This window comes from Aptenodytes patagonicus, chromosome 3, assembly GCF_965638725.1.
Source record: "Aptenodytes patagonicus chromosome 3, bAptPat1.pri.cur, whole genome shotgun sequence".
NCBI lineage: Eukaryota > Metazoa > Chordata > Aves > Sphenisciformes > Spheniscidae > Aptenodytes > Aptenodytes patagonicus.
Window position 1 is genome coordinate 40,366,908 of NC_134951.1, and position 13,334 is coordinate 40,380,241.

Sequence of the window (13,334 nt, forward strand, 5' to 3'; positions counted from 1 at the left end):
AGGGTGGAGTTAACCTTTGCTTGTTAAGAAAATTCCTGAGCCTGATGCCTTTGTCTGGTAGCCAGCCTAATTCATTAAAAAAAAAGAAGTGTGGTATCACCTACATAGAAGTAAAAAGCAATAAATCCAGTCAGGACGCCCACTCATTTTGGGGAAGCTAAGTTTCAAGAGGTGCAAAGTACAGGCTCAGTTTCTTCAGCACATTTGCAACTTCTGGCTCTGCAGTCATTTAATGTTGCTGCACATTACTCCACAGTTGTTTCATTTCACCTCCTGAAGTGATTGCAATTCCAGATGGGGGGGGGGGGGAGAGAGAGAGAAATGCACCTGTTTCTGCATTGACTATAAAGAGGACTGATTTCAGTTCTCAGTGACAAAAATGTATCGCATCAAGCACACAGCTATTTAAGAGAGCAAGTGGGCTCAGTTATTCATGAAGGCAAGCTGAGATTTTGACATGACAGTCTTAGCAAGTGAACAAATTTACAGAATTCAATACTATTTCATGAAAATTGCCTCTTTGGGAACACTTTTTGCAGCGTATATCCCATTTCTTAGAAAAGCGAGAGCTTGCCTTAAGCAAACAGGTTGACACTGCGAGACAGCTAAAGCAAAAGAATAAGCTCATTGAAATCCCCACGCAGAGAAGCTCTAAGGGAAGGGACTCGCACAGGGGTGTTTGCACAGTGCTTGGTACAATGGGTCCTAACCTGGTCATGCCCTTTGGTTGCTATTGCAGAGCAAACATTCGACAACAAAGAACTAGCAAGTAATGCTAGGGTCAAGCTCAGCTACCGAATCTGCATTGTGTGTTCCCTGCATGCCTCCTCGAGCACCGAGGTGGCTGCTACTGCTGCATCCAAAGGCCGGCTAAAGCCAAAGGATAACTCTCCTATTGGCCCCACCGGCTTTTGCTCAGGTGTCTGGTGCATCAGCCAGAATTTCGTCAGATGCTTCCCATCATTCATGGATGTTCCCACTGCTGTGGGAGGGCATTTCTGGGACGATGGAAGATGATCATCCCATAGGAAAGACTCCCATGCAGGTGTCACCGGTCCAGCCCTGCAGAGGCTCTGGTGCCTAATGGGCTGTCTTCACACAAGTGACAGCAATAGCCTGATCCAAGGCAGATACTGCTTTCCTCGTTTCGTATAAAACACAGATATTCTTCCTGGTGTCAGAGAATGGCAGGTGACAGGTGGCATCTGTAAGACCCTGGAGACAAACCTGGGGCTGTCTAGGTTTTGGGTGAAATTTGATTAGTTTCACGTTCTTGTGACTTCTGTGATTTTTTAATAATTTTATGGAATGTGCATACATGAAGACCCATGGTGGCTGCAAGAAAGCAGATGCTGCTCCCTAAGCATCTAGCGCACGGCACGAATGCCTCTGCGCAGCCCCACAGGGGACTGTGACTTCAGCTCACACCGGCACAGAGTGAGTTTGGCAGATGAGAAAATTCCACCTTAAATATTTGATACTAATGGTGAGAGAGGGTTGAAGAAGGGAAGAAATGAAAAGCACGTCAGAAAGCGTAAACTAAAAAAAATGTGCGATTCAATGTTACATTTCTATAAAAACAGCAAGAGAGCGGTTCACAGCTGGTGAGAAGGAAGGCCCAAGCTCTTGGTTTCACTTCCCCCACTGGCTGACATTTATAGGGTTACTTATAAACAGCACTTACATAAATCAGTCAAGTCACAGTTCACACCACTATCACAAAGCAGACAACTGTCATGTATTTGTTGTTTCCTAAATGAGAAAGCCTGAGGTGAGGAACATGAGATGTGTGTGCTTCTCCAGTGGGTAATTTAGCCCAAAGCCAAGTGACTGGTTTGCAAAGAATATGAACAACCTGCCACAACCCAAAGAGAAGCCTTCAAGCTGAGGAAGAGCTTCTCTACTAGTTTGGATGCTGACATGTTTAATAAGTACCTTGCAATGCATTTTTTCCCTGATTTAATCATAATTGTTAGTCTGCTAAATTTTTAATTAATTTAACTGTTATTCTGCACTTCTTGAGATGTCCAAGTAACAGTTCGTACAAGCCTGTATGCGTAATTTCCCCTGTCATGAAGAACTAACTGCTAGTGGAGAACTTGATTTGAAATATTTCTGAAGAGCATTTCACAGGACACCCAGGACTCCTGTTTACACAGAGACGTTCCACACCTCTTGCTGAACCTCACCTAACAAGCCATCTGGCACAGGCCTTATGTCAGCAGCTCTCAAACACCAGCAGGATTACTGATAGCCTGAGGAGCACATGGTGCTGGTCCCTCCACTTCTGCTGCAAGAATCAGGATGAGAAGGCAGCAGAGAAGCAAGCACAGAACAGCAATGCAGAAGTGAGAGTGAAAGAAATTACTCAAGAACAAAAGATTAAAAAAAAAAAAAGATTGTGGCTTTACTTTTTCCTCAAAGCATGAGTTAAATTAAGAATGGTTGCAATTACAGAAAGATTTCCTTGCAATTACTTTTCCACATCAGAATGTGCTGCAGGAGCTCCACGGATGTCTTGGATTGAAGGAATGACCCAGGCAAGGGTTATTCAAGTTAAAATGAAGGCCATGCAGCCACTGCGGACACAAGAGTGCTCTTCAAGCACACCTTCTCTAAGGAACATGTTCCCTGAGAGAAAATCATTGCAGAGCCGTGTTTGTCTCCCTCAGGAATGCCTGCCTTCGTGCTCCAGGCACCTCTCATCACCTTCGTTCAAATGGCAGAGAGGTAACCAGATACGCACGCTGACAGGGATGAGCTAGATGTCTCCAAAACATATTCAATGTCTACTGTCTTTAGCTGTGATTTTAGAAGCGACTCTGTTCTACACCCTGCAAGAGAGAAGCCACAGAGAAGAAAGCCTGTGTAGGTTAGATACGGAGAATTTCACTTCTTAAAAGCACTGGCTATTCTGGATTTCTCCATTTTCAGGAAGACAAACACCAGGAAAGTTGCTCACCCGGAAGAGTTGTTCACCCCCCAGTCCAACAGAAGGCAAATATGTTTAGGCATACTATCCTCTTGAAAAGCAGGAATTTATGCCCTCCAAGCCATTATGGGAATCTAAGGGATGTTTTAACCCTGGAGAATACCCATGCTTTGCACACAATATTTAGATTTGTATTTGGGATATACTTTTTTGCCCAAAACAATGCAAAAGGAAAATTTTCCAGCGTGTACTGGCATTGCATGTCCTGATGAAATAGCAGCTACATGAAATGGTGGAATTGTGCATCCACAAAACAATCATTCTGAATAGCCTAAGGCTGTGTAAGTGTGTAGGAGATGAGTCTGTTCATCATGTTTTATCAGGCCTTTGAAGGCTTAATATTTCTTCTCTAAAGTGCATATTTTGATTTTGTGCTTCTGCTCCTTACACGCGGACTAGAGTCCCACATGCAGAGTTGCTTCTGACACACTTCTATAGATATTTAGGGGATTGCTGCAAGACTACACCAGTTCCAACACCACGCTGCATAGCTATAGGCTGTGCTTTACCTAAGCGCGTATGGCCACGTGCACTGAATGTTACTAAAAACATATAAATAAAAGGAAGGAGGGTGCTTGGTGGCAGTTTCAGGAAGGCATGACCGGGTCCACACAAACAGTTGGGAACAAGGTGCACACGACTATGCAAAAAAAGTCTCTGCAGAGGTTTCATGGGGGTTTCCCAAGAGCAGGCTTATAAAACTGAACTCAGCATTATTAATTTATTGCCTTCCAGGGACTGCAGATACATTTACTAGAGGATGTAGGGTTGATTTAGCCTACATTCAGCAAAGGGGTTCCTGGGGATTTTTCTTTTTTTTAACACAATAAAATAAAAATGTGCTGCTGCGGCCAAGAGAAACTGCAGACAGTTACTTATCTTTACCAGTGACAGCTTCCCTGATCAGACTCATTTTAGCAGGGCGAACACAAGTTAAAGACTTGAGCCATTTCTCCTCCCCTAATATCTATCAGCATTTCCTCCAGCTTTCCACGGTGTTGTCGCTCAGGTGATTCACATTCTCACACCCTGCTTTTGCCCTCCCTCTTCCACGGTCCTGAAAGCTTCTCCCTCCTTAAGAACACAACCTACCAAAGCACAGTGTTCAGCTGGCTACATCCCCATCATACTCCTCGGTTTGGGAAGGAGGACTCACAACACTCCAGATACTCAACTGGTGTTCATCTCTCAAAAAAATCGCCCAAAATTTAAGCAGAGAAACTGGAATTTTAACTCACTCCAAAGCATAAGAGCATCCATTTGGCCTTGGATTTTGAGACACAAGCAAAGGCATTTGGATTTAGATGGTTTCCAATCCCCTGATTTCCATCTGCATCTTTGGGCATTGCAGCCGCCTTTGTCAGACTGCCTAAAATATTTTATAACTGAGCAAGTTAACAGGAGGAAACATTAGGCCATGTCCCCCTCCTTTCCTGGTAGTAACATGGGAGGAAAGGCGATGCCGCACGGGCAGGGATGCCAAGCGCATCCCTCTGGGCCAGGCTGGTCGACGGTGCCGTCCCGTGCCCGGCAGGTTTCAAAAGAGGCAGTGTGCAGAAGGCGCCCGGCATTCGGCGAGGGGGCTGTCCCTGTGCCTGGAAAAACGAGCGGTCCCAGGAGCTTGTTTGTTTGTTTGTTTTTGCAGGGGAATACAGGTTCACTCATCATTACAATAAGCACATTCACGCTCGTGCTTAGCTGGTGTGAGCCTTCCAAGCCCAGCGCCCGTGTATGAATGAGCCTAGTAAGAGCTACATACTACAGAGTCTTAGTCAATGTTTTTCAAATTTGTGTCAGTCTGAGGCACCCTGGTTGAAAAAGTATTGCCACGAGCATTGTAAATTAATATTTTATATTCCCTTGAAGTGCCTTTTGAGGAAATTAGCCTTCATTACAGAGGCATCTCCCCTGTAAACACAGCAAACAGAAAATACCTCTGCTGACAAGGACAGCATTGTAGGGCAGGGAAGGAGAGTAAACGCTGAATCTGCGGGAAGAACCAGACTGATTCAGCAGCTGAATCAAACGGGCATGTGCCTCCCCACTCCCCAGCAGCTCCCTGAGCTGCAGTGCCTGCAGCACCCATCTACTACAGACGGCCCCGCCTTTACACCCAGGGATCAGCACCCCACTGCCTCCCAGACCTACCGAAACAGTACGGTGGAGGCATCAGCCCCTATCAAATACATCTCAAGGGCATCAGGACCCTCGCGTTACTGCCAGCACGGTGGTTCGCGATGCACAAGTCCCGGGCATCACGAAAAGGTTTTGGTCCCGGTACCGGGATCTAAACTTGGAAGGCAGCAAGAGCGCAGGGCTGCTGGGCGCTGTTTCGGTTTTCAGATTTCAGACCATCTGCACGGCCCCACCAGCGCTAGGGCGAGTATTTTTGGCACTAGTTGGGGAGGTTCCTCTGCAGCGGAGTGCGGCCAGTCAAAGTTGGCTGGCACGAGGCAGGGCTTTTCAAAACGTCTTGCGCTCCAATCAGAAAGCGGCCGAACGCTGCTCTTCTCAGAAAAGTGCTCCCCTTGTCCTTTTTTAATGAAAGCAAACTTGGTATTCATTAGGAGCAGGCCAGAGCTATTTCAGACACGGAAGACAGCAGACACAAATCAATAGAAAAAAATAACTTCTTTTTATTTACAAAAAAAATCCAAATATTGGATGCTGTAAACAAAATTCACAATCTGTTCCCTCTAGAGTCTGTTTTCCATCAGCTCTTTTTCTGTCTGTGACAAAGCCTATAGTCAAAATGTTCCAAAAGAGCAATCCAAGGAGCAGTTTGCTGCAACAGGATGCCTTGCAGAAGGCAACAGTTGTAAGGAAATCTGAGGGAAAGCAAATCTGCACAGACTCCTACAGACTGCAGGAGCCTGCAGTGCTTTAGCCAAGCTGTCTTGAAATTTGCAGGCTTTTTTTTTTTTTTTTTTACTATTTATTTTGTTAGCAAACCATTATTACAACAGCAAAACAGTACACTGATTTTCTTTCTTGCAAGGGAAACTCTGCATAAAGAAAACCATACAAAAGAATATATTCAAATAGGAGCTGAATATGCAATTACAGTTTTTCCTTTTCTGTGCAGTTTTATCTAACACACTTCATTTTCTCAATTAAAACAAAAAAGCTTTTTTTTGAACTGGTAGGAGCTTCTGATATGATGCAAACCAAGCATTTAATCAGAGGTGTTTAGAAGATTTGTGTGAAGGCCTTCGTGCAAGATAAAAAATATTTTAAGTGCAATAAGAGAAACTAGAAAAATATCATCTTTTTGGTGTTCTGATTGCCCTTCTATTTTTAGAAGAAATGTTCTTGCATTTAGGAGGACAGCTACATCTAGAGAAAAAAAAAATCCCATTTCAAAGGTCTCGGTTGTTTCACGATCGCTACATTTAACAAGTTCAGCGCCCTGTTGGTTAGCAGTAAATTCAGCTGCGACACAAACAGTTTTACTGTAATCAGGTCAGTGTTTTTAATCAGTTCAGCTCTTTAAAAGGGGCACTGTCTCTTGCAGCACAAATTCTAACCTTACATCTGATTGGATGGGAAAAATGAAGTCTACAAAGCAAGAACGCGGTCGTTAACTTTAAAAGTACCAGTGTGCTGAAGAGGAGGGGAAAAAACGGTTAAAAAAAAGTCAGGCTTTATGGAGGGGAAGGTGTGCAAACCGCAGAAATAAACCAGCTTTGAAAAGGGGTTCTTATTTTACTCTTGGCCCGAACTCATGCCTTCTTCCCACCTCTAACACCAGGCACCTTTTAAGCTACCAGTCACAGATAAAACAAAGCTCCACCAGTTCCACCACTTGATCATTAACATATGCAAAACAGATCCGGAATACCTATATAATATATATAAAAACATATTATATATGTATCAAAATGCAAACGCTGAAAGGTGCAGTTTAGCTCAGAGCCCTGCTGCATGCACTATAAGGTAACTAGCTGCTGTCAATCATAAAAAAAAAACCACAATAAAATTTGAGCCGAGAGGAAGTAAATCAAAACTTTCTTTCAAGCAATGGAAAAAAAAGGGTCCTTCAAAGGAAAAATACATCGTGTCATGTACTATCAGCGTTCTGCGGTTGTGGCACAGCTATAGATTCTCAAACCCTTTTAAAGAGCGGATGACTCATTTATTTGCTGCAAATAGTTGTGGCGAGAGAAGACATACCACATTACCAGCTGATCCTATTTCCCCAGCCCTCCCCGTAGCTTCCGCTAGCAAACCCTCCCAGGAGCTGGAGGCAAGGGGAAATCGCGGGCCAGGAGCACCCAGGCAGGGCCCTCCGGGGGGCTGGAGGGGGACCTCGCGGGGACCGGGGGATGAGAAGCCCATCGGGAGGCTGCAGCCAGCGCCGGAGGATGGGAAGGTGGGGACGAGGTCTGCCAGTCCACGCCGCGAACGGCAATGAACCAGCTCCTACGGTTCCTGAAGGACTCACGGGGAAGGTGCTTCAGTAAACAAATCGGGTTCCCGTTAAATTGCCTCCAGAGTGGAAAGTACAAAGCGCGACAAAAATAGATGTACCTTACTCGCTCCGTGGGGAAAACACGCTGCCAGGACACGAGCCCTCTCCTTCTCCCCTGCCCCTGCCTCCTCCAGCCCCAGACCCTGCCTGCGACCAGGCAGGGCGCAGCGAGTTTTCGTTCAGAAGCCTGAATTCCCTTTTCTTTTGTTTTTTGGGTTGTTTTTTTTTTTTCCTCGGTAAGGAAAAGCAAAATATTAGAGTCAAGTGTCACTTACTCATTAGGTTTTCAAAGCCCAACAGAGAATTTAACACCTTCAGAGATGGCACTGAAGTGAAAACAACAGCGGAGGTTGATTTTTTCCCCCTGCTGGTCTTTTGGGAGAGGAAATGAAGGTGAATAGTTACTGTTCCAATGTAAAGTGATTCCATTTAAATAAAGTACAGTACTGAAATTGTAAATGCAGTGTGACAACCAGATCAAAGATGTTTAATATTTGCATAAAAATATATATATATAATATATATATATAAAATATAATTTTAAGCAATCGTGCAACACTCTTAAAAAGGGTTCATTTCACATTTGCTAAATTCTAGTGGTCCTGGAATGCATAACGCATTCTATTAAAAATACTCTTTTAAATATTAACAATTAGTGTTCAAATCACCAACTAATACAATATTCTTTAGCTGTCAGGGGGTTTAAATAAACCTATCTTTGATCCACGTTCCACTGAATTACACATCATGGAGGTATGCAGTCACAACATTAGTGGGTTAAATGTCAAAATGGCATTACAGTACAAAATAGTTAAAAAAAATCAGCTAGTCATATGTTTCTCCATCTGTGGAATTATTATGGCTCACAAGCAACCCACTGAATTACTGTAATCCTTGTTCTTGCAACCAAAGACATTATCTGAATCCCACCTTAATCCTGACTGGTTCATTTACTCCAAATTTCTCAGGTGTGGGTTAAAAATTCACTGCAAGGTGCCCACTGTCCTATGACATCCTGTTGCAAACTGGAAAACACATAGTACTTTATTTAAACATTCCTTAATTGCTACATTTTCCTAGACCACATTAATATATATTGTGTGTGTGTATATATAGATATACACCTATAACATGTACATATATACACACACAAACATATATACACACATACACACACGTACCTAGGATAATAGCACACTGACATAACATTTACTCTATACAAGTATTTGCCAAGAAAAAAAATAGGGCATTTCCTCCACCACTTATTCACAAGCTTATGGGTTTTTTTTGTTTTTAATCCTTGTGTCCCTGATAAAACAAAATGCATGGTTAAACCACAAAACTATATTTTTTTCTCACTTCAAATTTTATGAAGGCATCAGGCACTTTTGATTACTGTTGGTGTGTACAAATATAGCAACATCTTTCTTTTCTTTTTTTTATATATATATATATATACTCTACTGTATCTTCTTTGCTCGGATAACTTATTTGTGAAATCTTTGGTCCTTGAGTATATTCTGTTTGCCACAGCTGGTTCTCCTGCATTCTCACATTTTTAAAATGTGAGGCATGCACACAGCTGGAAATAATGGACTTTGTCATCGTACGTGTTTCTGGTTTTATAACTGTACCAATCCACTACTGTTCATTTGGAGCAAGCTGTTTCTGGTAAAGCGTTCTAGTCAAGCAAGCTATACATTCTACACGGTCAATCCATAGACGGCACTTGCTGCAAGCCCCAAATGCAGTAATTCCAATATACATTTTTATTCAGCTTATCTCTGCTTTATGCCTCTAACTTTTAATTCCTGAATATATATAGAATTGTTTTTTGTGATTTTTTTGTCTTTTTGTTGTTTTTTTTGTTTTGTTTCTTTCATATTCTCCCTTTTGCAGATCCCATTCTAGAGTAAGAATAAAAATAAAAGAAAGTAAGGCTTTCCCACCTTTTCTATGCCAAAGCTATGGGAGCAGATATTGCCAACCCATATTGTCATCAAGCATTCCTCCCTCACTTATTTCAGGGGAAGCTGGTTGCTTTTAATGACAGGCCTCTTGTGCTCTGGGGTAGGATCCAATTATTTTGGGGTTCTTTCTCGATCATGCTCCCGTTATTTATTAGAAGAACCACAAGCTTCTCCCAAGCTTGAAAACTAGAGCAGATCGTCATTGCACAAAACACCCCATTTCAAAGGGGCGCACTGCCCCTTCCTACGTCTTAGAAAACGTTCTCCCCACCGGGTCTACTAATTTCGGTCCTTAATTACAGGGCAGCCAAGTAGAGTATGTGTGCTGCTGGCAAGGGAACACCGTCTGAACCTGGGCAATATAGTAATTGCTGAAGTTGGCATCTGCTACGTATGGGGCTGGCTGGTAATAGCAGGTGACATTGGCCACATTGGGGATGATATTTTGCTCGGCTAGGACCCTGATGGCCAGCATGGTGATCAGATTCAGAGTCTGTCTCCTCTCATGTCCCATCAGGCACACTGTGCTCTCATTCACCACACCGTGAAGGGTCATGAGATAGTCATACTTGCGGTCCTCTAATCCCACAAAGTGGTTCTGCAAGTAGGACTCCAGCTTTCTCTGCTGTTCTCCAATGTCTGAGAAGTCAATGAAAAACCTCGAACACATGTATCTCTGCAGGGACTTAATCTCGGATTCGGAGGCAGCCCTAAAGCCCCTTACCAAAAGGTTGCAGTACTTCAGAAGACCACCTCCTCTGATCTCTTCGGGGTTTCTGGTGGCGATTATCTTATTGCAGAGGTGATCAAAGGCTTCCTGGAAATCCCCATAGACGCTCTCGCCAATGATAGTCGGGTGAAAAGTTTCAGTCATCGGATTCTCTGAGCACTCATAAAAAAGCAGCAGGGAGTCCAGCTTGATTTGAAAGGAATCGACACTGAATTCAAACTGCCGCCTCAGAGAGTCCACAAATTTCAGCTCCACATTTTTGCCACTGTTGTTGGACAAGGAGATGAGACTCCACCGGTCTGAATCATTGCATACTTTTACCATTTTCTGCACATAAGCCTCCTATAATTGGAAAGACAAAATGAGCGAATGAAGACACAGATTCAAGAAATTTCCCCTTCGCTGCATTCGTTCACGTTCCCCCTCACCTCCACCCCATCCTAGCGTTTCATGAAAGATTTAATGGAGCCTGCATATACAAACCAGAGGAGAAATGCTTAATGTAAGTGCTTGGAGTGCTGTCATTGAAGGGGATGATAGGGGAGGACGCTCTTCTGGGACTGTGTCATGCAAGGGAAGCATATGGCAACACTGCTTCTTTCAATCACTTCTAAATACATCTACACACGAAGCCCACAGCACACATGCCAAATATCCATGCACCCCCACACAAAAGGTCACCGCTACAATCAGATAGGAAATCTTTTTTATCGGTTTCCACTTCTCGCTTCCCTCCCCACAAAAAAAAATTAGCAAGTGTTCACTTCCCTCAGTCCTGCTCTTTCAGTGCAGGTTCCACAAATCTGCCCCATATTCCAAAAAATCCCTCTAAAAAGTCTTAAAGGCATTTGGCATTCAGCTTAATCAACTCAAGTGAACTGTCGCCGAGAGGAGGGAATATGCCTCTCCGCTGGGGCATTCAGCACACTAGAAAGCGTGCCTTGCAGACGGCGTTTCCTTCTTGCAGATATTGAAGCCAGCTAAGCTCCCCCAGCCACCCCGGGAACCGGGTCCGGCAAACCAAGCTGCCGCAGAGCCGAGCTGGGGGATTTGCAGCGCCTTGCACGCACACGCCCCAGGTAAGTCAACGCTCCCAGCAAATCAAATGAGAGAGAGAGGAGGAAAGACTAATTAATGCTGAGGAGCCCCGGCCAAGACGCTTTACTGCCAACTCCTCCTCGGTTTTAAGTCTGGGGTGAAAAAACCACTCACGGTCCCTGCGGGTCTCGGGGTCGGAGGTGGGGGGGGGGGGGAGCTGCGTCCCTCCGTGCACCCTTCCATCCCCGGAGGGGAAGGTGCCCCGTTCCCCGCAGGCAGGCGCTTACACCTGCCTGCACCGGGCGCCTGGGCACAGGGCAGGTTTACCTTGAGGGTGAGCGGCGTGATCTTCTCCTTGTTCACCCCCTCGGGTAAGAAATCCAAGAGGCAGTCCAAGACCACGTCCTTCACAGTCTGAAACTCGGCTTCCCCTTTGAGGTCGGCGCAGAAGATGAGGTCCAAGTCCTTGTAGCCCAGGCCGCTGTCCTGGTGGAGGACGTGGCTGGCGGCCGAGCCGTTGAGCCGCACGTCCCGCAGGCCGATGCCCTTCTCCTCCAGCCGGCTCCGCACCACCTTGACGATCTGGCGGGGCTGCATGGCCAGCGTGGGGAAGTTGCCGCGGCCGTGGATGGGGATGGTCTCGCTGAGGATGCGGTCCAGCCGCTGCACTTGCTCCCAGCTCAGCACGTTGCAGTGCGCGCTCTCGCAGCCGCCCGCGTAACTCCCGCCGGGGCTGCCGCCGGCCTTCTCATCGTCTGCCATGGTGCGCGGCCGCCGCCTCCCCGGGCTGGATGGCACCGCTCCGGCTCCTCACTGCCCCCCCGGGGCCCCTCTCCCTCCGCGCCTAGCAAAAGAGGAGGAAAAGCGAGCGGTCAGCAGCGGCGCGCAGCCGGCGCCGGAGCTCCGCTCCCCTTGCAGCCGCCCCGCACCGCCGGACGGCGCCCACCGCCCCTTCCAGCGGGAAAGAGGGGGAGACACACCTATTGAGTAAATTAAAAAAAAAGCGGGGGGACAAAAAAAACCCCGGAGCCAGGCGGTGCTGCAGGGCAGGGGAAGGCGCCCGACCTGCAGAGCCGCCGCCTGAGCCGCTCTCCAAGCCCCCGCCGGGGCAGAGGCCGTCCCGCGCCGCCCGCCGCCCCGCTCGCTGCCGCCGCGGGCTGCCGCCGTCTCCGGAGCTTTCGTAGTTCTGCCCGGGAAAGGTCCCCAGTAGTTTTTATACGGGGTTTCTCCGCTCTTCCGGGGCTCCGAGTCACGGCGCCCGCGTCCCGCCCCCTCCATCTGCATGGCCGGCCTCGGCGGTGCCCCCGGCACGCCCACGCCCTGCGCACCCACGGGCCGCCCCGCCGGCTCCCCGCCGCCGCGCCGCGCCGCGCCACGGCACGGCACGGCACGGCACGGCGCGGCGCGGCTGCCCCGCCCCACGCGCGGCCCCGCTGGAAAAGCCGCGCAGCGCAGCGTCCCCCCCGCCCGGTTTTGGCCGCTCGCCGAGGGGGGAGGCAACAAGTGTAACCCCCCCCTCCCTCCACCGGCGGGGGGAGCGGACCCCCCCGGCTCCTGCCGTGCCAAGATGCGCGCCCGGAGGCACCCGGCTCCGCGCTGCCATTCATTCCCTATTTTTTTTCCCTGCCTTTTTCACCACGCGTCGCCCCCCCCCGCCCCCCCCCCCCGACATTCCCGGTCATCCCAGGCACTGCCAAACTTCATACCAGAGCGCCGGAATTTGGCAAGGGCCCCGCTCCGAGCAGATGCCGAGGATCCCGGACCGTGTGGTTTGAGCTGCTCAGCTCCTGACCGAGATTTTCAAAGCCGCCTGCGGCAGCGCAGGGGCATCACGACGTGCCTGCCCGTCCCTCCCTCCCTCCTTCCCTCCTTCCCTGCCTCCCTCCTCTCCGGCGCGGGGGGGGGGGGAAGAAATCCCGAAGAGCACGGCCGAGTCAGTGCCTTCCAGGGGAGCCTCCTGCCTGTAAAGTACAACTTCGGGAGCTGCGGAGCGGCCAAAAGAACATGTATAATATAGACATACTATATAAACATATATATGCCTTTTATTTTCAATTACATTTTAATTATTTTAATATTTAATAACAACGGATGTATCTGCTTGTTTTTCACCTGTTAAAGTGCCAAATATAC

General features: G+C 47.3%; 1 protein-coding gene across 3 annotated transcripts; it reads right to left on the bottom strand.

The window, feature by feature from the left end:
- Nucleotides 1-5,608: 5,608 nt before the first annotated feature.
- TENT5A (terminal nucleotidyltransferase 5A) lies at nt 5,609-12,967 on the bottom strand. Of its 3 annotated transcripts, none has more exons than XM_076333135.1 (3): nt 12,908-12,967; nt 11,529-12,045; nt 5,609-10,505 (listed from the first exon to the last, which is right to left on the bottom strand). In XM_076333135.1, the coding sequence occupies exons 2-3, from the start codon at nt 11,961-11,963 to the stop codon at nt 9,726-9,728; spliced, it is 1,215 nt and encodes a 404-aa protein (XP_076189250.1). In that variant the 5' UTR covers nt 11,964-12,045; nt 12,908-12,967; the 3' UTR covers nt 5,609-9,725. The 3 variants fall into 3 exon arrangements, with proteins under 3 accessions (XP_076189250.1, XP_076189247.1, XP_076189248.1); XM_076333132.1 differs by lacking the exon at nt 12,908-12,967 and adding an exon at nt 12,182-12,355; XM_076333133.1 differs by lacking the exon at nt 12,908-12,967 and having other exon boundaries at nt 11,529-12,129.
- Nucleotides 12,968-13,334: the final 367 nt, after the last annotated feature.

Bases quoted from the DNA above. Each gene is read 5' to 3' on its own strand.
- TENT5A (XM_076333135.1), bottom strand. From the start codon at position 11,963: ATGGCAGACGATGAGAAGGCCGGCGGCAGCCCCGGCGGGAGTTACGCG. The intron at 10,506-11,528 runs GTAAACCTGCCC...TTCCAATTATAG, and splicing joins TCACGCCGCTCACCCTCAAG to GAGGCTTATGTGCAGAAAAT.